General features: G+C 46.1%; 6 protein-coding genes across 6 annotated transcripts; 3 read left to right on the top strand and 3 right to left on the bottom strand.

Annotated features, from left to right (window-relative positions):
• Positions 1-396: 396 nt before the first annotated feature.
• H6S33_005382 (uncharacterized protein) lies at positions 397-3,305 on the top strand (the record flags this gene model as incomplete). Its single annotated transcript, XM_044837680.1, has 2 exons — positions 397-2,095; positions 2,164-3,305. 2 exons carry the CDS (start codon positions 397-399, stop codon positions 3,303-3,305), a joined length of 2,841 nt encoding a protein of 946 aa, XP_044698691.1.
• A 1,087-nt stretch (positions 3,306-4,392) lies between these two features.
• On the bottom strand, positions 4,393-5,014 carry H6S33_005381 (uncharacterized protein; the record flags this gene model as incomplete). The annotated part of the gene is made up of 4 exons (XM_044837669.1): positions 4,393-4,407; positions 4,488-4,557; positions 4,623-4,678; positions 4,940-5,014. 4 exons carry the CDS (start codon positions 5,012-5,014, stop codon positions 4,393-4,395), a joined length of 216 nt encoding a protein of 71 aa, XP_044698690.1.
• Positions 5,015-7,007: 1,993 nt separating this feature from the next.
• H6S33_005380 (uncharacterized protein) lies at positions 7,008-11,962 on the top strand (the record flags this gene model as incomplete). The annotated part of the gene is made up of 14 exons (XM_044837658.1): positions 7,008-7,030; positions 7,121-7,207; positions 7,270-7,308; positions 7,389-8,034; positions 8,096-8,466; positions 8,526-8,643; positions 8,716-9,283; positions 9,364-9,994; positions 10,056-10,163; positions 10,229-10,563; positions 10,633-10,696; positions 10,755-11,347; positions 11,414-11,746; positions 11,799-11,962. 14 exons carry the CDS (start codon positions 7,008-7,010, stop codon positions 11,960-11,962), a joined length of 4,080 nt encoding a protein of 1,359 aa, XP_044698689.1.
• A 2,594-nt stretch (positions 11,963-14,556) lies between these two features.
• On the bottom strand, positions 14,557-15,812 carry H6S33_005379 (uncharacterized protein; the record flags this gene model as incomplete). Its single annotated transcript, XM_044837647.1, has 3 exons — positions 14,557-15,233; positions 15,302-15,641; positions 15,696-15,812. The coding sequence occupies 3 exons, from the start codon at positions 15,810-15,812 to the stop codon at positions 14,557-14,559; spliced, it is 1,134 nt and encodes a 377-aa protein (XP_044698688.1).
• Positions 15,813-16,529: 717 nt separating this feature from the next.
• Positions 16,530-17,198, bottom strand: H6S33_005378 (uncharacterized protein; the record flags this gene model as incomplete). The annotated part of the gene is made up of 2 exons (XM_044837636.1): positions 16,530-16,795; positions 16,856-17,198. The coding sequence occupies 2 exons, from the start codon at positions 17,196-17,198 to the stop codon at positions 16,530-16,532; spliced, it is 609 nt and encodes a 202-aa protein (XP_044698687.1).
• Positions 17,199-19,618: 2,420 nt separating this feature from the next.
• On the top strand, positions 19,619-21,605 carry H6S33_005377 (uncharacterized protein; the record flags this gene model as incomplete). The annotated part of the gene is made up of 4 exons (XM_044837625.1): positions 19,619-20,480; positions 20,589-20,933; positions 21,007-21,408; positions 21,478-21,605. 4 exons carry the CDS (start codon positions 19,619-19,621, stop codon positions 21,603-21,605), a joined length of 1,737 nt encoding a protein of 578 aa, XP_044698686.1.
• Positions 21,606-23,582: the final 1,977 nt, after the last annotated feature.

The following is a 23,582-nucleotide window of genomic DNA, read 5'->3' as shown; positions in this document are numbered from 1 at the left end:
TGCAGCTAGGCCTTATAATTTTGAGCTCATTCCCGATAGATATCTCGCATCTTGTGCCTGACATATTTGAGCCATTGGCTGGAATACATATAGATAACTAGTTAATTACTTTTGTTTTTCCTCTCATCCTAAACGTGTTTTCACCGACTCCCCGACTCTTGGTGTCATTCTACTGGTTCTCCTTTACGCGCCCTCAGTCAACCCAAGACTGGCCCATCTCACCACCCAAACAACATCGGAGCGTACAAGTCCAGAAGCCCGACCTTCCTCCAAGTGCTGTACCAGTGTGGTGTACCGATCCTCGGCCAAGCGTCTTTCGTATTTGTGCCGCCCTGCGCCTAAATCTAATCGATAGATCGATCTTCGTTTTACCAACGGCCCCTTTACCTCCGGCCCATGGACATTGATCCCCGGTTGGCGGACCCACGTGCGGGGTCGAGCTCTTCCTTTGCTGTTGGTAGCGTCGGTGTCTCGACAGCTACACCACCTGCACACCCACATGGAGTCGACGGAGCTGGAGGTGGAAGTGGAGGTGGTGGAAGACCACTCGGGTTCTTACCACCACCACCTCACCACCACACGCCGATCCAAAGTGCACCCCCGGTCTTTGCCTCTACTACTGTAATTCCTAGTGGTAGTGGTTCCGCAGCAGCTGCATTAGCAGATCAGAAACGACCCCGAGCTTGCGAGTCATGTCGAGGCCTTAAGGTTCGTTGCGAACCGAGCGAAGCAAACCCTTTTGCAACATGTAAACGTTGTGCCAAGGCGAACAGGGAGTGTATCTTCACAGCACCGTCACGGAAACGGCAGAAGAAGAGTGACAGTAAGGTTGCAGAGCTCGAGAAAAAGATCGATGCATTAACGGCAAGTTTAAACGCAACACGTGCACGGCAGGCACGGGGTATAGATGAAGATGATGAGGAAGAATATGGGGACGATGGGGATACTCCTGGTACAGTGGACGCTGAATTCTCGCCTATCTCCAGGCCGCCTAAGAGACTGAGACATGAAGATCCACATCAAATATTGGGAGATGGAAATTTCAAAGGGACTTCCTCGCTAGCGCTGAAGGGTGGGAAAATACCCACAACCTCTTATCTGCGACCCACGGATGAGGACATGGCTAAATACGTCTTTATTGACGTAGTCGACCGAGGGATATTGAGCATGGAGACAGCTACAAAGATCTTTAACCACTACGTTGAAGATATGGTCCCACACCTCCCAGCTGTTGTGTTCCCACCCGACACAACGGCTGAAGACATACGCTGGGAGAAGCCAACGTTGTTTCTAGCCATCCTTGCTGCAGCTTCTGGAGTGAGTGATCCGGCATTGCATAAAACGCTGTATAATGAGATATCTCGTGCATTCGCCGAAAGGGTCATGATAAATGGGGAGAAGAGCCTTGAGCTTGTACAATCTTTGACTTTATGTAGCATGTGGTACTATACCCCAGATCATTTTCAAGAGTTGAAGTTCTACATGTATATCCATCAGGCTGCGGTCATGGCCTTGGATATCGGGATTACAAAGAAACGGAAAATTATTAAAGGAAGTGTACGGGGATTGCCACCGTTCCCGACACAGAAAGCTTCAATACCATCTTCAAGTGGGGGTGGGGCTGCGCATGAAGAGGCTGGCAATGAAAGAGGGGGGCGACAGAAACCTGACGGTGATACTGGTCCCTCAACACTCCACCCTCCGCCTGCGCCGGTGCCTCCAGTGCCCCCACTACTCAGATCACCATTCCCTGATCCTGAAGCTATTGAGACTAGAAGAGCACTATTAGCATGCTACTGGTCATGCTGTAATGTGTCTATGGCACTGAGGAGGCCTAACTTACTTAGATTTACAGATTTTATGGATGAATGCCTTGAGGTACTTGAGAGCTCCCCACAGGCAGCCGCGTCTGATAAGGCATTTTGCCAATGGGTCAAGTTACAAAAGATTGCAGATGAGATTGGAATTGGATTTGCGTTTGACGACCCAAATGCAAATGTTACGATTGACGACCAGAGAGTCCAGTTCTCACTAAAAGGGTTTGCAAAACAACTGGAGGATTGGAAGTCGAAATGTCCACAAGATATCTGGGAAGGTATGGTTCTTACTTTATAGATTTACACTGCACCATCTTCAAGAAAGCTAATAGTGCATCTAATTCAGGCGCAAAGTCACTCCAACTGGCCTACAATATAATCATGATATACGCACATGAGATTGCCCTGCATCGCGACCATAATGTTGACGACTTCCAACCGCCCTATACTGAATCCATGATGCGTGAGCCGTCAATTAAACCCAACGAGCTTCTCTCTTCCTTTCACCTCGACGCTATTTCCCGATGTCTCTCATCTTCTCACCAAGTCCTCGAAACCTTCATGGGCATGACCATTCAAGCTATTCGCTCGGTCCCTGTGTTCACATTCGTCAGGACATCGTATGCATGTATAATTCTTATCAAGTTGTACTTTTCAGCTTCGCACCCACAGAGCGAACTAGGAAAGGTTATCGATAAAAACTCGTTGAAGGTAGATGAGTACATGGATCGTCTGCTGGATACTCTCAAGAAGGCTGCAGATGGGAAGGCAAGTAAGCAGGCTGGTAGGTTTACGGCAATTCTCCAGATGATACGACATTGGTACAGCAATCAAAAGGCCGAAATCGACCGGGGGTCTGCGGAGAGCGTCCCGGAGCCCACATTCAAGCGTCTTGGGCTCTCAGAAGGCAGGCACCCGCCCAACACCTATGGTGCCATTCCAATGGAAGGGATGGAAACTCCTCGTAGCATGGACGACATATCTGCAGCAAATACTCCAGAACACGACAAGGGTCATCATGATACAATGCGGCCTCCTCTTCCACCAAGGTCGTCTTCATTGAACGCTGCAACACCATTACAAATACTCTCCACTACTGCCCTTGAATCACCGCACCATGGGCAATACGCAAGCGCGCCCAGCCCAACGTCGAACATGGGAATGACAACCCCACGAAGTGCGCCGCCCTCGTATGGAAAATGGCCTCAAGATCATGACTTGTATGCTATGGGTCATGGAAATGGGCCCATAACGCCGGTTATGGGTAATAATGAGATGACACACAGTGGGCACAGCGGGCACAGTGGGCAAAGTGGGCACATGGGGTACGGCTTGGGTGGTGATAACGGCGGGGTACACGCTGGAGGGCCGATGGATTATGCACACCCTGTGTTTACCGGAAATGGAGAGTATATGCACGATACATTCTGGGGGCTGATAGAGGAGCCAATGACCATGTTTGATCTAGGTGGAGTAAAGTACTCATAATGACTTTTGGTAGTTTCTTTTTTCATTTTATCTTGGTTTATATAAAATTCGGTGGTTTCTTGTGGAGTGGTCGGCGCATGCGTGCATTTGTTTCCGGCCCTTGGCGATGGATTTGTCTTGTTTTCTCTTCATATGTTTCACTGTTAGTTACCCATCTGTTCTTTCATTACATAATTTTGTCGGGGTGGTTTGGGAATCTTTCTTGTTTGCTTGGTTGATGGGTATGGAGGCGGAAAAATGAAGGTTTGGGCCGGATGTTCTGTACGTGTAAGGAGGTTCTGTATGAGTACGAGTACATGAGGAGTATACACCTGGGTAATTGTAATTAATTTTGCTTGTTGATTTTTGGTCTTTTTCAAGGGCATATCAATTACAAGTACCTATATTTTCGACGTCAACGTGATTGAGGTTTACCTCTCCCCCTCTCTTTTCTTTTTAAGGCAAGGTTTTGGGAATTACGTAGTAGTCTTTGGCACGAAACGAAACACATTTAGGTGCTCAAAGGTGGGCGAGTGATTTTCTATGATATGAATGCCTGGGATGTGAGAATCTAAACGTTAGTTTAAATTTCACCATAACTGTGCATCAGTGATTGATAGCCCCGGATGTTGCGCTATTTTTCGTCCCTTAATTAAGCGTTGAAAATTTTATCCAAGAAATGAGCATTTAAGCATTCGCAGGCCGTTTAGTAGGGCCCTCCAATGGTACGCTATCCAGGTTCAAGCTCCGTAGTACCGGTTCTAGGAAAAACCACGCAAAACCACCACAAAGCCACCAATACCATCATTTTATCCATCATTTCATCCATCATACGTCCATGTGACCTCTATATGGTAGATTGGTAGTACCTTTGGCCTTCCCTACAAGTTCGCGATAGCAAGATGGTAAGATGAGGGTCACACCACGTTTACAAATCGAATATATCCTCCTATCATGAGCCCACGGAGCTAGGACTACGATGCAGAATGGACAGGGCCAGAAATTTTGTGAAATCACATGTAGGTGCGCTAGGTATAAAATTAAAATTCGGAAGTTTCACTTATGGACATTGCTTGGGGCAAACGCCCAGTCCTATTTCCCTTTCATATCAAACTCTTCCTATCTGTCCCGAGTAGTTTGTTTAATAGATGGTCCCTGCAGAAGCTTGTAATCCAATTCAGAGAGATGGGAAGTTCAACCTACAGTTTGCAAAAGAAGAGTAAAGTGTCCGAGGTAGGTGGGGTATGTGAATAGGTTGCGAGATCGGTAATCACTTCTTCTCACTTTCCGATCACTTGCGTGGTCGTGACCAGGTCAAACAATAAGGTAGGTACGTACCTGTAAAAGGTTCTTCGCAATGTGCAGTGACGTAGAGTCTCGATTATTCCAGAAATCTGTTGTTTATGTTTATTATGGCGCGGTCGGGTATCCAGTCAGGGTGGAGGGAGTTGAAGATAATTAGGCAGACACGCCGATTAAAAAGATTTGCGGTGGGTCAGGTGTCCAAAATCCCACGTAGGTACTCTGATGTTACCAGAGACTAGAAAACCAGTTCCGGTGTGTACGAGCTGGAGCACAGCCCTGTTGTTTCAAATAGGCGAAAATCTCAAACAAAATTGGCCATGGAGTAGAGTATTCTCAGAGGGCATCCGTACCTGGTTCGTCCAGTAGGAATTGCAATGAGCTGTTCTTCCAGTGGAAACCTTTTGCCAGCCTTTAACCACACACATCACTAAACAAAAGCACGAGAATAATTGCTTCGGCATATTGCATAGTACTTACCAGAAGAAAAAAAGTAAAAAAGTAATTGATCGAACCACAACGCTATTTTGATGAAGTCTTAGGTTCCACGTGTGCCGATGTAATGGCGCATTCTAAAACAATTAACGTGCATGACTTCTCGTAAATTGAACTGGAGATATCGTGCTTGTTGGCAATGACAGAGTCACAATATGGGCCAGGGTATTTTAGACCCTCCAGTAGATTGCGGAGACAGCGCAAATCAACTGCGCATCAAAACTATCTACCAACCAGCTCTTCATGCGCAATGATTACAGAGCTCAAAAATCTTCTATGCCAGTCATCTCTAGAACTAGAGGAGGGAGGTTTATCGTCAAAGATGTTTTTATGTTATAAAACGCCAAGTCAATTCTTTGCCCTAGCCCTGGTATCTCCTTAAGGACCCTGACGTTAGGCTCGCTCACGGGTGTGGCGACCACGGGTGCGTGGGGATTTTTTATTGCAACGCCGAAAGTACTAAAACCGATTTTCAAATGGATATAATTCAAGACAATGGATTGTTCGAGTTTCATGTGGTATTTCGAATTTACTAATTCTTGTAGATTTAGCTGTCCTGTGGATGGAAATAAACCAAAAATCCCCACACCCGTGAGCGAGTCTACTGTGGCACAAATGTTTGGAAGCGCTTTGACCGGCTACTGATGTCATGGAAATATTTATCAGCCGCACTTTATTCCAACGTCGGACTGAGATGAGGAGATGAGGGTTATGTTCTGTTGAATGACGACAAAGTCAAAAATCCTCATCTTCAAGCAGGCGCCTATGTCGTGGGGCCATTTATTCCTGCTGGATTCGTCTCGGATTGGTCAAAACCACACCTTTGGGGATGAACGGGCATTGTGTTCTGCCTGCAGTCTGTACCTACGTGCATTAAGAAAAAGGAATTTTTGCTCACAGAAAGTGCTTCTAGGCCCTACCACTCAATTGTGTTCCGAGCTCGTGGTGGATGCCTAAGTAGTCTCGTCCGAGCTCAATCGCCAAATTTCAATAAAGAAGGATCCGTTTACACAATTTCCATCTCGTTTATGAAGTCATTGAACTAACTACATCATCACTTTGCATAAGATAGCTGTTGTTTTTAATAAGTTTGCGTCACACCGTGGTTCAGTACATGGGTGGTTGCGGTGCTGATACGTGTGTACCGCTATCGAGAACAGCGAGGCAGAGCACCTAGGTAGCTGTTGCCCCTCCGAGATTGTACCCCTCCTGGGTGGGGTTTACCAACCGCATGTACCCCACGACTTTGCTTCAAGACACCGTCTCAGCAATTCGGATGAATATCCCATTGATCAGATTCTCACGATCGATTGCTCCGTGGTAGAGTATATATGAGACATCAAGTACCTATCACATACTCTATGTATGTGGCGTACATTTAAAAGCCTGCCTACTCTTTGCATCAAAACGCTGTGCTGGACAATAGTCAACTGTATGAAATTTGATGGCGTTTAAAGGGAGGAGTATCAATACAATTATTCTGCCACTAGTAAGGATGGGTGTTTCAAGAAAATGATATGTTGAAGCCACGGAGTTTTGGAATAAAGAACATCCATGATAATTGGAGTTTGGGAGCGGGGCTACATCGCTGTACCTTTCATTGGGCGATAAGAATACCCAACCCAGTTTGTGCATGGTATTGTGCATACATCGTATGCATGAAGGATGTTCTCTCAGCTTTCAGTCGGATCTACGTGTCTCTGCTGTTTGATTTGTTGTTTTGAAGTTACAGGAACCGTTGACCGCAGCCTTGGGGATGCCCTGACTGCCAGCGCATTTTTCTAGTATAATCATGACTTTTTCTTCCCTTTGGTTCTTATCTAGAACAGGTGTCGAACGGATATACTTTAACATTGCAGAAAAGCCTGAAGGCCCTCTCATACTTCTCTGAATCCGTTGACCATCTTAAAGCTTATAATCGGAGAAATGTCGATGAACGCATCTGTCAAGTATGTATTCAAAAAATGGAAAGAAACCACGAAAGCTTCAAATCAGCGCGCAAGAGCGAGAGCGGATAGCACAATAACAATTGATACTAGCCAAACATTCGAAGAATTTGAACATAGAACATCAAGCGGTTCTGAAGACAATATATCCTCTTCAGTTACTACAACCTCATCTCTACGGTATTATCCATTACTTAAAACCTTATGCAAATTCCAGATTACTGACACGATGGTAATTAAAGAAAATATGGTTCGAGAATATCAATAAATGGCTCAAGAAGGTAGATGGCTCAATTCTAATCACTTGGCTAAATGCAATAACCGCGCGCAGCACCTGGCTAACTTAGGGTTGGTAATTTAGATCATCAGTCAGGAATTCCGAGGTTGATTCATGGTCGAGCAACGGAGGGGAAGATTATGATGACGAGGATGATGAAGATGAAGATGAAGATGGTGAGGAAGGCGACGATAATGAATCGTTCAAAAGTTTTGAAGGAGTTCATATTCGCACCCCCGGAGAAGATGAAGATGGTGGTTCAAGAACGTCATACGAAGCCGACAATGATCCATTACCGTCGGACACATGCGAAGCTTGTCAGGAACCAGACGTACGCGTTGGAGTCTTATCCTGGTGTAACATTTGCTGCATTGTGCTTTGCGATAAGTGCTGGATCGCTCAGGCAGCTCACAGGAGTAACCCTCGAGCCAGAGGGAGGAAAAATCACGAGAAAACGGACATGAGGCTTTGGGAAATCATCAACTCGATCTTAAATCCAGAAACAGATTCCAAAAGACAGGAACAACTCCATAGAGATAACTTTGATACCAAATGGTTCGGAGTGGAGTTTAGCGAAAATTCACGAAAGCCCTGTTTCCATGACTACGGGCGTTATGTTAAACTTGCATCAGAGACTGAAATGGAAGCTGGAACGCAGCATCCCTCCATCACTTGTTTCGTCGGGGAAACAGGCCATGGAAAGAGTACATTAATAAATGCATTGATGAAGGTATTGAATCTACACACTCTTTTTATAGCCTGATTTGCAATTGTACTGAATTGATATTCAGATACATCGACATACGACTTTAGCACCAGACCAAGTGCCAGTCATGGGAACATCTGGGGAACTAGATGAGCCCACCAGTGATGCGGTACATTTGTTTGCGGACCCGATAACTTATAACACCAATAGGCCGTATTTCTATGCCGATTGTGAAGGTCTTAGTGGTGGTACTAAGATCCCCATGGCCACCAGAGCTTATCAAGGTGTGAAAAACTTCCGCCAAAAAAGACGGCACGCGAGAAACGATCCCGGAGACAATGGGATTACATGGGCGCGCGGACAGGAGAAATCGCGCCAATGGATGGTAGAGAATCTCTACCCTAGGGTCCTTTTCACGTTCTCGGATGTCGTGTGTTTTGTTACTAGGAATTTTCGGTGAGCATTGGATTTTATATATATTTGTAAAAGCACACCTATGGCTAATCTCTGGACAGGACTCTCGAAAATGTGATTTCAAAATTGATCCGCTGGGCAGATAAAGTTTTTCAGCAGTCAGTTAACCAGCCTGTCCTGCCTTACGCCGTTATCGTTGTAAATGCGCTTGAGGTATCGGTAAGATATGCCTCGTCCGTTTCAACAAATTTGCGGTACTTTAGATGCTTATGATCTAACTCATTAACGTAGGACATCGCTTCACCTTGGTGGGATATCGATGGTACAACCGGCGATCAATTGAGGAAGCGTGCTGATTGCATCAAAGATGATCCTTTCATGGTAAAATGTGTTGAAAAATGGAGAAGCCTGGGGAAAACCATTAACAATCTAGAGGAGCTACTTATGTGCTACTATAGTGGCATTAAGATAGTGTGCATTCCTCATGCAAAGGAATCGCCAGCAGTCATCGAACAGCAATACAAGGTTTTATATAAAGTTATGGAAGAAGGATCTCAAAAAGCCTACGACTTGAGGATAAAAGCTGGACTTCTTATGACAAGTGAAGAACTAGATGTCTATCTTAGACACGCTTTTCATCATTTCTCGAAGAACCCGTCAAAACCGTTCAACTTCCTTGCTGCGGCATTCCATCATAACCCCGTTTCTTCAACCTTTAAAGATCACATCGCTAAAGCAGCCGTTCATATCATGACTCAAAGCCCTCAAATGTCGGGAACAGACATGTTCAAGCTTCTAGCCCCACTTGTTGCTTCCTGCATTCTTTTGGATGCCTTCAGAAGCCGTTACCCGCACGGTGGTATGAACTCATGATCATGCTTTCCTGCGTATCTACTTAGTACCGTCGACATGCTAATATGAGCTATGTGATACCTATAGGCCAAGCTGCAACGATCTTCCCGTTATATCAAAAGTTCTGCGAGGATGCTCTTGCAGAAGTATATGAAAAGCATTGGCGATGTGAAAAACGTGATAAGAAAGGCCGGCGTTGCGCCAATGTAGCCACCGGACACTCGAAGGGCCATCAGATGGAGGACGGGAAAGTATTTGGCGTTGGGGATTTCAGCTCTGCCTACATTGAAAATTCTAACAAAGAAAGCGATAACTTCATTCGTACGATATCGTCTGAACTTGACAGCTTATTGAAAGAATTTAGCGCAGGACAGGGCATTTCCGTGGCCCAATACCACCGGGATCGTGTACTGAACCGATATGGTCGTTATTGGAACTGGAAAGGGGATACAGATCATGGAGATCATGACGTAGCACCTCTTACAGCTCATACAACATGCTTCAGCTGTTTATCGGGAACGCCTATACACGCGCTGACTTGCGGACACATAATCTGCGAGCGATGCGCCGAGAACTATTCAACCTTACCTACCTCGAGTTTCTGGCGTGAAATTAGTATTTGTCCGCTCTGTAGCAATATGGAAAGTCCGTGGGAGATCCCATGGAAATATAAAACAAGGCCAAAACACACAGGCCTGCGAATTCTGTCTCTCGACGGGTAGGCTTCTCCCCAACCATTATTCATGGAACTTACTGCCCTGGTATCTGACTATACTTAGTGGGGGGATTCGGGGGATTATTCAGCTTAAAGTGCTGGAAGCCTTAGAGAGAAAAATTAATCTTGGGGTGCCAATCCAAGATTTCTTTGATCTCGTAGTCGGCACAAGGTATGTGACTACTTAAGTACAATCACTACATTCATCGTTAAACTGAAAATTTTCTTTTTTTCTAGCTCTGGAGGAATAATAGCGCTCGCTCTTGCGTCGAAAAGAGTGAGCGTGACTGAATGCATAAACTTTTTTAGTGATTTTTCTGAACAGGCATTTCAAAAACGCACCGGGGCAGATCTGCCAGTAATGAAAACGCTTGTTGAAGCGACATATCATAGTAAGTATGAAACGAGGGGGATTGATAGGGTCTTAAAAGAAAAATTTGGGGACGAGTCTATCTTCGGAGGTAAAAGAGAGCCTGGGGGGACAGAAATGTTGAGGGCCGGTGTTACCACCATCTCTTCGAGTGGACATCCATACTTGGTTGCAAATTATAACCGCCCCTTGACTGAGGACTGTAAGTCTTTTGATTACAGAACCCATCTAGTTACCGCCCTTCTTCATTTAGGACTAACAGTAATAATAGTAAAAACTAAATACAACTTCTTGCGAGCTGAGAATAGCCATCAGGAATTGAAAACCTGGGAAGCGTAATGTTACCATGTTATGATCTTTAGAAATATGCGATATAATCTAACTCGTTTTTAGTGCACGCGCAACCTCTGCCGCTCCGAGATTCTTCAAACCCTTTTTTCATAAACCAACTGGATACAGTTTTAATGACGGAGGTCTTAAATTCAATAATCCAGTAGTGGTAGCTGACCAGGAATGGAAGCTTTTGTGGCCGAACCTTGCAAATAAGCACCCCGATATCTTACTTTCTATTGGCACCGGTTATGATCCAACCCCTAAACCTGACTTGGACAAACAAGGCCGGCGGTTAAGAGCAAAGCGCGGGGCATTAGAATTTGCCAAAGTTCTTCTCAAGATAGCCACACAACAAATCGAGAGCAGCGTGGGCTGCGAGCAGACATGGTCTAATTTTCTACGCTCGTTACCAATGCAGGATGAAGATAAAGCTGCCAAATATCATCGTTTAAATGTTGACCTTCCTAACAAACTCCCGACGATTGATCAGGTTGTGATGATGGCAAACTTGAAGCGAGCAGCGGAGGACTTCTGCTTTAACAACCCACTGATTGATCAAATTTCAACAAAACTCATAGCCTCCCTATTTTACTTTAGGCTTGATGGATCTTCCAGGGTGGCTCAAGGGGTATTGAATAAGTGGGATTGTGAAGGTAACTCGGCGTTCTAAATTCTCCAACAAAAATAAAAGAATCCTGAAAATATTAATATATACATAGGAACTATACTCTGTCGACTTGAGCCAGGTTCTGATGCATTGAAAAGGCTGTGCAAACGGCTCGAGACACGTCGGAATGGCTTGCCCCGTCGGAATCACTTGTTTTTTATGAACGAAAGGAGAAACTCTAGAGGAACTCCAGATCAGCAACTCATAGCTGAAGACAGTTTGTTTGATAATGTCACTAAGGGAAAGCCATTCGAGATGAAGATTAACTTCTCGATGCTTGGCCCTGAGGACTCGATGAGAATATTCCTCTCCCTTTCTGACAAGGAATGCGATGTCTCGTTAATAAGCGGATTCCCCTGCCGTATTCTGAAGGAACACGATGCATGTAAGAGGTCTCCTAAACCAATCGGACTATGCAGATTTTTGACACTTGATAGACCGCCCACTAGCACGAGTTGATAGCGCAAGAACCCAACGGGGTCATAAGAGCAAAACCCCAAGCTTTTATTCGGCAGTTTCAGTGAATTCGAGTGCCTCCTCATTGTCTGGTATCTTCCGCGGTGTTATCACAAAGGCGGGGACTAAAAGTTCATCGTATTGATGGATTTCCAACGTAACTGGTGACTTTTCTTTAATGAATTTTAGGTGTTACGGTTTTAATGGCGTTCTTGGAAACTATGGAGAGAGGAGGCAAGGTCATAAGCTCGCATTTTTCTATCTTTCTTCTCTTTTATTTTTTGGAACTCCTGAGTTAAATCACTCGGTTATATCAATCTTTCATATGGTTTCATTGCTCTTGGTCTCTCGTTTGTCACTGCAGATGCTTATCAATTATGATTTATATATTGAACACTTTAGTTAACTACATGTACACTCAAAGTTTAATCAGTACAACTCAAATACTTACGAATTTACCGGCAGCCTAAGCCAATCACAAACTACATAAGTACACCCTAAATAACCAATTATGCGGAAAATACCTCCTATATAATCAGACAAGGCGTAACCAGGTATGAGCTGTGGTAAAAGCTATGAAATCTTTGGAGTATAATATGTTTATAAACTATCTATCTCAGATTAACGTATAACTGTCTTGATCTGACCTCTTCAAACATTTACCTCCTTTACCTCGGTTCCATGGTGGCGCGAAGCGAGTGACCGCCCATGAATCTATATCAAACCCATCAAGTTCGGACTAGGCCAGCATAATTCGTAAGAAGGGTAAAATGACCAAAAACAACTGGAAACCAGAAGCACATGAGCACTCTCTAGGCCCTTCTGGTAACATTGAACGAACGAGTGGGGCAATGTGGAGCTAGAAGGCTGTGTGTGCGTGCGCTGTAGACAATGCATCATGTTGTCAGAAGAAAAAAGAACAGCGTACCACAAGAACTCCGGGGGAAAAAGCAATTGGAGGGACGCCCACAGTCCCAAGTGGCCATCGTGCCATGTTTACATATCTATCTGAAACACGATAGCCAGTAAGCGGATCGGAGGTACCATGGCCACATATGCTTGATGCAGGATATTACAGAAAACGGTCTGTTTAGGAAACAAAAAACCCTATCAAAAGAAACGTCGGTTGGATTCGTGACGGGGCGCGTCAAACCTGAAACTTGACGTTTCACTTGTCTATATGCATACATGGCGATCTCTCATCGACCTTGTTTCCCCTCAGCCATCGAATCGAGGTGAAGCAGCGAGATCGACAGATCGCACCATCTTCAGTAAAAAGGCTATATATCACGCCTCATATCCAATTAAATTTTAGGTACATCTTGACAGTTCACGAGTAATCACTCGGCCTTGGCTCTTCGGTTGTTTGGTGAGGGTGGAAGAATGGAATATACGCGTACACGGCGCATAAGCTCCTCCACTAGTCCGTTGCTATCGAGTGATCTTTTATGACCAAGCCCTAGAACAAGGAATGTGACGTGTGTGGTCTAATTTACACAACGACGCTCCACAACATCTCGATGACCTTACATACTACATGATTAGATTTGAGAAACTCAGGTGACGAACGATAGAACATGCAACCAGAAAAAATCACAACTGTCGAAATAAAACAGAGAAAAACGCTAGAAACATGAACCACTTAAGACCCTGTAGACTGTCACCGTCGATGCCTACCCCATCTACTTACATCATAAAAAGCATGGCTACAAGCATCAAGTCTACTCTACCCAAAATCTGCCATGCAAAGTCCGTCATCCTCAAAATCGGTGCTCTCAATTCCGCTCGAAAACTACGCCTTTCCAGAAGAGGGCGTAAACTACGGGGGTTGATTTAAGTTAGCTAACGCCAAGTCCAACACCTAATCTTCCCCGCCTGGTAAGCTTCGAAATTTTAGGTATTGCCCTTTCAATTATTTGGGACTACAGAGGGCACGCACACGGAGCGGGTTTTTGTGCTGGGCCTTCATCTCGGGCTTATGATAAAATTAGGGCTCTCGAATAAACAATCCAAGCAAATCATTGCTCCGATAAAAGTAAACCAATAAAAAATCGCGTATGAGAGATTAACTAACTTCTTCATAGACTGAGGGTGTTGTTGCGGACGGCCGATTCCCAACTAACCTAAATGAGTAGGATAAATTCCAATTGAGCGGCATGTCATCATCAGCTCTTGTGGCCAAGGGGTAAGGCGTCGCACTTGTAATGCGAAGATCTGGAGTTCAAATCTCTACTGGAGCATCAACATTTTTTGTTATAAAATAGATAATTTAGACCCACTGGATAGCGGATGGCGCCCATCATTACCACCAACAAAATCAGTGATGATTTGATTTTTGGACATGCTACAAATGCCATTGAGTGATATTTTGGTTACGGGACTAATCCCCCGAGAGTTATATTATTAATCACGCCTACAGTAACATACATTTATACGAGGTCAAAACCAGTCAATTCCAAGATGTGAATTCGAAAAAACAGTGTTAAAAACTTCACGACGAAACCCCTTGCTCTCTACTTAGAGATACTTAGTTCACACAGATCCGTACTCCGGAACCAACCAACCCAACAAGACAAGAGGATATCAAAACCTAAAAGAAAGAAAGAAAAGAAAAGAAATAAGCAAAGGTAAACTACAAATCAAAAAACCCCTTTTTAAAAGACAAGCAGCCAGCCAACCAAACGTCCAAACCAAGAAAAAAACTCAAAACAAATTGTCCATTCGAAACTTCTTTACACACTACTCCAATGCCGCCAGATTGAGCGGCACTGAGCTTCCCCTACCACTCCGATAAACTTTCGTCATGCCTGAAAATGGCCTCGGATCTGGCAGGTCCTGCTCCCTCTTAAATTTCCATCTCTTGTCGTCAATTACAATTTTCTTGGCCCCACCGGCTCCCAATCCTCCCGTTCCACCCAGTGTGAAGGTACTCGGATCAATAAAACTTCTCGCCACGGGTGGAGGCGGTGGGGGCGGGGCTGCTGGTCTTGAAGAGACCCCGTTACCGTTGGTTGGTGGAGGTGGTGGCGGAGGGGGATTGTTTCTCGGTGGCCTCGGCGCTGCAGTAGGTGGGAGCGGTGGAGCGGAGCTTGGTGCACCGTAACCTGATGTTGGGGATGGGGACTTCCGAACCGGCGGCACTGGCGGACGCCCAGGAGCTAGCGATCCAGGTACATGTGGAGGCAGGGGTGGGGTAGCGCGTGGTGGACTGGATGGTGAGCTTTGTACTTGCCTTAAAGGCGCGGATGAGTTCGGCCTCTTAATAGGCATCGGTGGCGGCTTTCGGATACCAGGTGGTGCGCTTGGGACGGAATGAACTGTTGGCCGGAGAGTTGGAAGTCTCGGGATTGATGGGGCTGCCCGGGGCGGTGTTGTATTGGTGTCTGACGAATCTGAAACTGTCGAATCACGATTTGCTATTTCAATAGTCAGCTTCTCAGCCTAGATTTCTAAAAACCAGGGATTGGGGGGTTCATTCACGCACCACCTGTATTCACTCCACCCTTTGTACTTCTCAGTGTTGGCATACCCCCGGCAAACAAGCCCGCCAACTGAGGGCTAGGTTCCGCAGGAGTATAGCTACTACTGCCACTACTCGCCCTCAACCTCGCGGGAGTACTAGGAGCACCCCCACTGGGAATCCTTGGTGCGGCTCCACTCGGCACTCTCGGCGCACCCCCAGGGACCGGGGGTGCTCCCAAACTGGGTCCCTTAACCGGAGCGCTGTCTGCAAGTTTTCCAGCAACAGCAGGCGCACTACGGTCGTTTATCTGTGAGACTTTCTTGAGTTTGAAACCTTTTGTGATTTCATTATTGAGGCCGCCCTGGACTGGAAGGTTAGATGATGGTAATCTATGGTGTCTTGTTGGGGGGTATACCCTATTTGGAGTTGGACGGGGAGCAGGAGCTCCACCAGACGGTGGAGGAGGAGGAGGTGGTGGTGGCCCGCCCCCAAATGATGGGAGTGGCGGGGGAGGGGGAGGTGGTGCAGGCATCCTCTTGGCTAGAAGCTATGTATTTGTTTTCTCTGTAAGTTTAGAGGTAGCTATGTGGGGAGTGTTTCTCCGAAAATCTGTCTAGAGGTGAGTATAGTAGATAATGAGGTTGGAGTGAGTGAAAGAGTCAAAGGGGGGTGATGTTTTTTTTAGGGAGGTTGAGAGATGACGGATGTTGGAAGTAGTTCGTTGTGCCTGGAACACAGCAGGGCAGGGCAAAGTTACACGCATCCAGCCAAGCCTGGGCCGGTCGGGCCGGGTAACATCCGAGTGCACCATGCCTAATCACTCGCACCAACTTATCATATTAGAGGGTTTTAAAATTTAGCTGCACAATTTGGACAGAAACTCGAGCATTTGGACAGAAACTCCTGCACTTCTTATTGGCTGTAACGTGCATGAGTTTCTGTCCAAATTACCCGAGTTTCTGTCCAAATTGTGCAGCTAAAACCCTCTATTATACTTAAACCTTCAATAATTCAGAATTGGACACTAAATCCATGTGTGATAGGTACTTGTACTTATTACATTTATACTCCATAAAGTAGTTAATACCCACCACCCCAAAGAAAAAAACCTAGTACGTAAACCTTTAAGAAATCGTCATTTTCAGCCAATGGCCAATTTAAACATTCCGCTCATTGAACCTCCCAGAATGCGCCAATTAAAGAAAAAAGAAAAGAAAAGAAAAGAAAAGAAAGAGAAGCCCTTGAATCCCTAAAAATATCCAACCGTCCACAACGCTGGAAGATTTGGAAACTTTTCTTGCCAGCTGGCTAAAACCTCTGGCACCCTCTTGTCTACGCTATCCCTCATATACGCTTCTCCATACTTCTCCCTCTCTTCTTTCGCGGCGGCGGTCAGCATATGAGCTAACTCAAGAATACCCTTGCCTCCTACGACGGCTTCTTCATGGTTATCCTTGATATCCACGTTTATGATATGGACGAGGCGGTTTAGTGGCGAATTGCGATTGAGGAGGTCTATTTTACTCGTTAGATATGGCGAAAGAAAGTAATATAGTAACGAAGGGATATATAAACCTTCAACCACGATATCCCAGCACCTTTCCTCGCACGTGAAAACTACGTCAACAACCCCATCCTGAACTCCATCCTTTCTCGGCACGCCCACTTTCCAGTCCTGCCATCTCTCTGGGCTCCCTTTGATGTGCCGGTTCCGATCCAACATGCCCAGGAGTCCATTAGCAGTGTAAAGACGCGGATCTTTGTGCTTGAGCTCTTGATACATTTCATCGTAGGTAGTAGAGTTGAAGGCATAGATGTTAGGTTTGTCGATTGAAGGACCAGGGAGACGGACAGCAGAGCCGGTGCCGAACGATATCACGGGGTAGGATGCGAGTGAGAGGACGAGGTGGGCTTCCATTGAACTGTATAGCACGATATGGACTCAGTATTTAGGCGTCATAGCTATTATGGGGATCATGATTGTGAGGCAGGTGCATATTTGTGTTTCTTTTGCTATTGTACGTATACTTGATAACAATCTCATCATTTCCAGGGTTTCCTTGCCGAGGGAGAAAGAGGATCGGAGATATGAGATGAGTAGTGTAGACCAGTGAGAGATTTTTGATAGCACTGCGTATCAATCATTGCTTTCCAATCGAGCCGACCCCTCAGTTGGCCACACTTGATTTTGATAGCCGCCGGCCACCACCACCAAGCGGCAAACAGCCGCTGCTTTCGCGCCGCAGCGTAACAGCATTTATCAGCTAGGGTGTGCTCAACATCGGGCTCCCCGTTTACCAGGTGATGCAATACGCAGCACTTGCCTCTCACCCGCTGTATGGGTAGCGAGAGTTACCTTCTCTTCTCCCCGTACTAGCGGTAGCGGGGTAAAGTCATCTCACCCCGCCCTCACTAACTCACTCATCTCAAATCATCCGCATTCGGTCCTCGCCTTTATATGAAATGAAAATTCTACATTTGGTGATAGGAGGAAGAGCAAGAAACTTTTTGCCCCACCACTACCTAGGCATTCTAACGGGTTGTGGCGGTAGCCGTTGAATCAATGTGTGCGGGAGGGGGGAGAGGATAAGGGGACAAAGCAGAAGTTGACAAACCGATTTTGATTACTAGCACAAACAGTACAAAATTTCAGCGGGAAATCTTTCTTCTCAGAGCCATCGACAGATGCTTGCGCAGATGTTTCCAGTATGGCTGATGACGCCTGTTGTGGTGGCTGAGCCTGCATCTTTTTTGGCTTTTTTTCCCCCTGTGATAGTGGCTGGCTGAAATTTCACCAAGGGAGGCAAATTGTCAGCAACTAGTTCAGGTACAAGTTTTACGATGGGGGATATGCAGGAGGGATATATGGGAAATGAAGTCAGAAGTTTGCGTATAATTAGTTCTCTCCTCAATGACACCGAGGTGACATAGGACAGCTCCAATATTTTAAGGCTCATCATGTTATTTTCTCGAGGGAGGGGCAAGAAACAAGGGCGCGGAATAAGCAAAGGGTAATCGGATAGATGGAAGAATATATACCTGATAATTAATCTATGTGGGATTTTCCCTATGATCGCCTCTACCTTGGTAAACGTCACGGTGTTGTTTGGTAGATGGTGATGATGAACCGATGTTTGTTTGGATGAAAAAGAGGTTGAGGTTCAAATTGTTGGAAGGCAACGATGTAACAGGGGCCAGCCAAGAAACCAGTGCCAAGCCTCATACATATCTAAAAATAGACAAGCACGACGATGCACGAGGAAAAAAAGCGTCTATGATCAAAGGACACAAGCGAATGGGAGTGCACAATCAGAAAGCGACCTTTCCCGGGGAGGTAAGTGAAGACCCTGTCGAGAGGGGAAGGTGTCTAACGAAAGAATTGAGACATCTCTATCTTGTTATTTTCATGTTTTTGTTTTCAGCATGTATGTGCCTACACTAAAGGTTCTTTATACGCTCGGTAAAAGTTGAGTTTCTTGGGGAATGAATAGACAGATAGAGTGTTGCCCTTGGACAGGTGGTACATATTAAAAGTACCTACATGTAGGTAACAAGAGATACAGGCATCTGTTAGATCATGGATAAAGACTTCTTTTTTGGATCCCAGGAAATGAAGCGACGGCGACAGCGTTTGGCATGGCTTGATCGAGGAGAGGGGGTTGTTGTAAAATCAGAATGACCTTTGGGGTGTTGTCTGTTGTTCCCTTAAGTCTTCCATCCAGAACGCAAACAGCCAGGCACGCTCGCGGAACAACATCAATCAGAATCAATTAATCACCCTCGGATCGCTGGAGGACCCCTCCTCCGCATACCTCACTCTCAGTCTGTCTCTGCTGCTCCCTGTAGCGCGCAACTGTCTATCTGTCTATCTATCTGCACCTCGCTGTTCCACTCCCCGCTTTTGTACCGTCAGTAGTCGTTACTGGCTGGTTATTGTTACTGAGGTTTCCAAACGACACTTGCTTCCCTCTGGTACATACACATTACTGTACATAGGCCCATACGTTGCTGCACTGCTCCAGGTACAGACAGCACACAGCCACCCGTACACACGATAACAATCAATCCTCCGATAGTCAGAGTTTGGGAGACTAGGATAATCGCGTTTTTGCTTTCGTTCCTTTTCATTCATACGTTCTCTTGCCAGCCCCGTTCATCATACATAGCGTCCCCTCCCCTCCCCCGCCGTCATCCATCTTCACCCCCCCCCCCCCCCCCCCCACATCTTCACATCGCCCCTCTTCCAACCCCCCTTCCCCCCATTCACCAACCTCAACTTCAACTTCTCCTCATTTTACTACCTCCTTCCTCTCCTCCTTACACTCTGAGGTGATCACTATGGCTTCTCCCACTTCATCCCCTCATTCTCCAGGTCCTCAGACTACATGTACCATTTCTGAATCCCCCGAGGCTACTGCTGGTTCAGAGCGATCTATTTCTACTTCTAACACAGTTCCATCCTCTGTCCGGAACTCGAATTTACTACCGACCACATCTTCGGCAGAAAAACGACTTTCCACTTCCTCAAATTCCTCAAGGAACCCCCCAACACCTAACCAACAACCCCCCGCTTCTCCCAGTCCTTCGTTCACCTTTACTGCCTCTCCAGCTGCTTCCCCACAGCCAGGTAAGCATCGTATTCCGTCGTTCCCTCCTCCACAGGCGACCAGAATCTCCATTATGTCGACCCTGTCTTCCAATCGCGATTCGTTCAACCCACAATTCGTTTCGTCTCTGTCCTATACTTCCGTCCGAGATTTCGCCTATCCTTCACTACATCCTTTACATTACGGTCCCTCTATCGCTTCAGGGCTTTCTACCCCTGCTGGCTCACAGCGCGGCTCCGAATATTTTGAGAATACTCCTGGCGGTGGTAGCTCCTGGTTTACCGGCGGCGGCAGCGGGTACCGTCGACTTTCAGATCCCGCTCATCCTTCTTTCGACCTCACTTCTGCCAGCGCCTCTGGAGGATGGGAGTCATCAGCAGCTCGACAAAGATCCACGAACCAGCCACCGCCTCTTAACTTTTCCGATGGTCCGCCGTGGAGTGAGGATGAGGATCTACAGAGCCCTGTTGTTTTGCCGAAACATAGAAAGCACAAGTCTTCTGCTGCGCACATGCAGAGTAACCATTTAAGAGGGCAGAGTAAGAATGCAGTGGCGCCCAATACGTCGCAACACTTTCCTGCGGGAGGACAGGGTGACGAATGGGAAGGGGATCGAAGATCTGCGATCGAAAATGGTATCTCTCCTGGGGGGGACTACTACACAACCCGCGCTGGACGCCGCACGGATCTCGCCGGCGGAGAACCTGGTGATGAGATGTACAACCATGAGGGAGAAGGTGAGGAGGAATATGACCCGGACGACCCCGAATACAATTCTCACCAATATCACTATTCTGATGAGGATGGGCATGAATATGACGACGAAGAGGAAGGCGAAGATCTCTATGACGACGAAGATAGCAGGTTCAGCAGAGATTATCAATTTCAAATAACGAGTCCGGATGAGGAGATGAGCGGGAAGGCTGTCGCATTGTTTGATTTTACGAGTGAGAATGAGAATGAGCTTCCATTGGTAGAAGGACAGATCGTATGGGTTAGCTATAGGCATGGACAGGGGTGGTTGGTTGCGCAGGATCCCAGGACTGGTATGTGGATTTCTCCTTGCGCAAAGCAGGCCATTTGAGGCGAACGATCGAATTGTTACTAATAGAACTACAGGAGATACGGGTTTAATTCCTGAAGAATATGTTCGTCTTTTTCGCGATGCCCGGACTTCATACGATCGCATGGATCCAGCTACCATGACCCCATCTTCCTCTGCAGAATCGGGGCCTTTGGAGGGCGAGCTCACGTTAGACACAACAGGCACCAGTACAAATGGACAAACTGCGCCTATAATCACCACTTTCTCAACATCCTCCCAAGACGTCTATCCCTATCAATTCCACTACGCCACAGACCACTTACCAGAGAATCCCCATCATCCACGTTCTAGAAACTCACCAGATTTCACGGGCGACATGACCCCAACAATTACGAGTAATAAAGAGAGGATTGCTCAGTTGCAGCGAGAGCAAGAGCGGGCAGTAGCAGAGGAATCGTCCACACCTAGACTTAGGGGTGGGCGGTACGACGAAACAGGGGTAGAAAGCTCATCTCAACAGCGGCCGCAGGAAAACGGAGATATAGGCCAAAACGGCGTTGGGATCATACCCAGGCTGAACGGAGGGGGAAGCGATGTTTACTATGACGCACCTGAGCGACAGGGCGATGGTTTTCGAGGAAAGGCGAACGAAAACAATCTGCAGGTGCGATAGCGATATTGCTTAAGGATGTCGTTTCTATTTCTATCTTATCTTATCTACCGTTATATTTCTTCTATTCTTTCTGGCGGGGTCATTTTCGAATCTATATATTTTGATATTGCTAGTTGGCTGGGACCGGTATTAACCGATACCTTCTTCCCCTACATTCGCTGTGTTTAGCTTTTTATTTCAAACCATGCAAGGGCTGGATTCATGCGCTATTTTCTTCCTTCTTTATTAACCTGGCTGTGGTTGCACTTCTTTCGTGTCTATGCTTTATCCATCCACCCTCCTATTACAATCTTTGCCCAGTATTATACCTACCTTACTGCCCCATGCTTATTCATTCGTTTTTATATAGTCACCCCCATCATTCGCTACCGGTTTGCTTCGATTTTGGCTTTTCCCGCTTTTGTTTTTTTCTTTCGTGGTTTTCCTCTTCTGCATGCATATAGGAGAATCTGGTGGGGTGGTGGGGGGTTTGCGGGGCCTCCTTTCATTTCCTTCCAATCGTGCTATGGGTCGGTCTGGATGAGGGTTACTATGATCAAAAAAAACTCTTTATTCTTTTTTCATTTTTTTATTTACGCGTGATCCAGCTAGCTAGTTAGTTTGTTGATGTAGCTTTTTTCTTTCTTCTTTTTTCTCCTTCCTATCCTTTGTGGTTATGGGGTTATAAAATTATGATGAGTTGACTGAGTCTTCGTTTGACTGAGTCGCCGAAACGATTAGTTATATACATGGTGCCATTTTTCGGTTCTGTGTGATATGGTTTATTATGGTGAGATTTTATGTTTAGGATGTAAGGTGTGGATTTGGGGTTCATGGATTATCACTCGGTTGGTAGAGGTGAAAGCATTTTGGAATAATCACATCCATAGAATATCAGACTATAGTGCAATATATATACTAGCTTCAATAAAACAAAATAGTTCCCGGCAGATAAAAAATCCCATGAAAGTCAATCGGCCTATCTATAAAACAACTCAAGGAAATAACTCCCAGGCTCAGAAGCCTTGAATCAGCATGAATGATTCAAGGTGGTCCATAAGGCCACTCGAACAGAGCAGAAGATACTATACCCGTGAGGGTATGGAAAAATATATCAAGTCCCCAGAGGCTTCGACATGACTTGTGGTGTCGGGTTTGGTTTTGGTTTAGCTATAGGTGTTATAATTATTTACTCACCTAACCATACCCAACCCTACTTGCAGCCCTCTAGATCTCCCCACCTAGTCTACATTCGTCTTACGAGTAGAAAGCTGTCTACCCCCACGGTCTATTTATGGGCACGAGCCGGCTCGAGACGAGCTCGGGGTAGAGCCCGATCGCGAGCTGGCCCGGATTGTGGAGGCAAGGGCTCGAGCTTTCATAAATAGACCTTCCAGTAATTCGGCATATATATAGAACTCCTACTCAGGATGAGCAACGGGGGATATATTTTCATATAAATCACCCAGCTGTCTCTTTTCTCCAATCATTACTAATGTTTTACCAGGCTCGAGCTTTTTTAGGTATAGGCTCGAGCCCGTCAGCTATCACCCACACACACGCACAAACGCTCACACAACGCCCGGGAACTATAAGAACCAGCCACACATGGGCTAAAGTAACAAATGGCCCCTGATACCTCTAATGCCTCGAGACCATCACCATACCCAGGCGTACCAGCTATAGGATTGCATTTGGAGCGTCAAAACCGCAGCATAAAACGTCGTGGTAAACCAAAACAGGCTGAACTAGCTTATGACGAGAACGAAATCGTGGTGCAACTGGTGGTACAGTCGTGGTACAGTTGTGTCGGCGAGTTCGATCGAGCGGGCTATTAATTAACGTTGACTCGATGTGCACTACGTACTAAGCCAGCTCGTAAGATGTCTACGATGGACAGTTTGAATTAAGTGGCTATCTCTATTAGCAGGTCCCATGCCCTGGCGGTGTAGTATATAGTCACAACTCAGGCCAGGATCACCCGTTGGGAATAGCGAG

The sequence above is a fragment of the Morchella sextelata genome (assembly GCF_020137385.1).
Source record: "Morchella sextelata strain SCLS chromosome Unknown scls_2, whole genome shotgun sequence".
NCBI classification, from domain to species: Eukaryota; Fungi; Ascomycota; class Pezizomycetes; order Pezizales; family Morchellaceae; genus Morchella; species Morchella sextelata.
The sequence above is the reverse complement of the archived record's forward strand: the minus strand, read 5'-3'. Positions and strand labels throughout refer to the sequence as shown.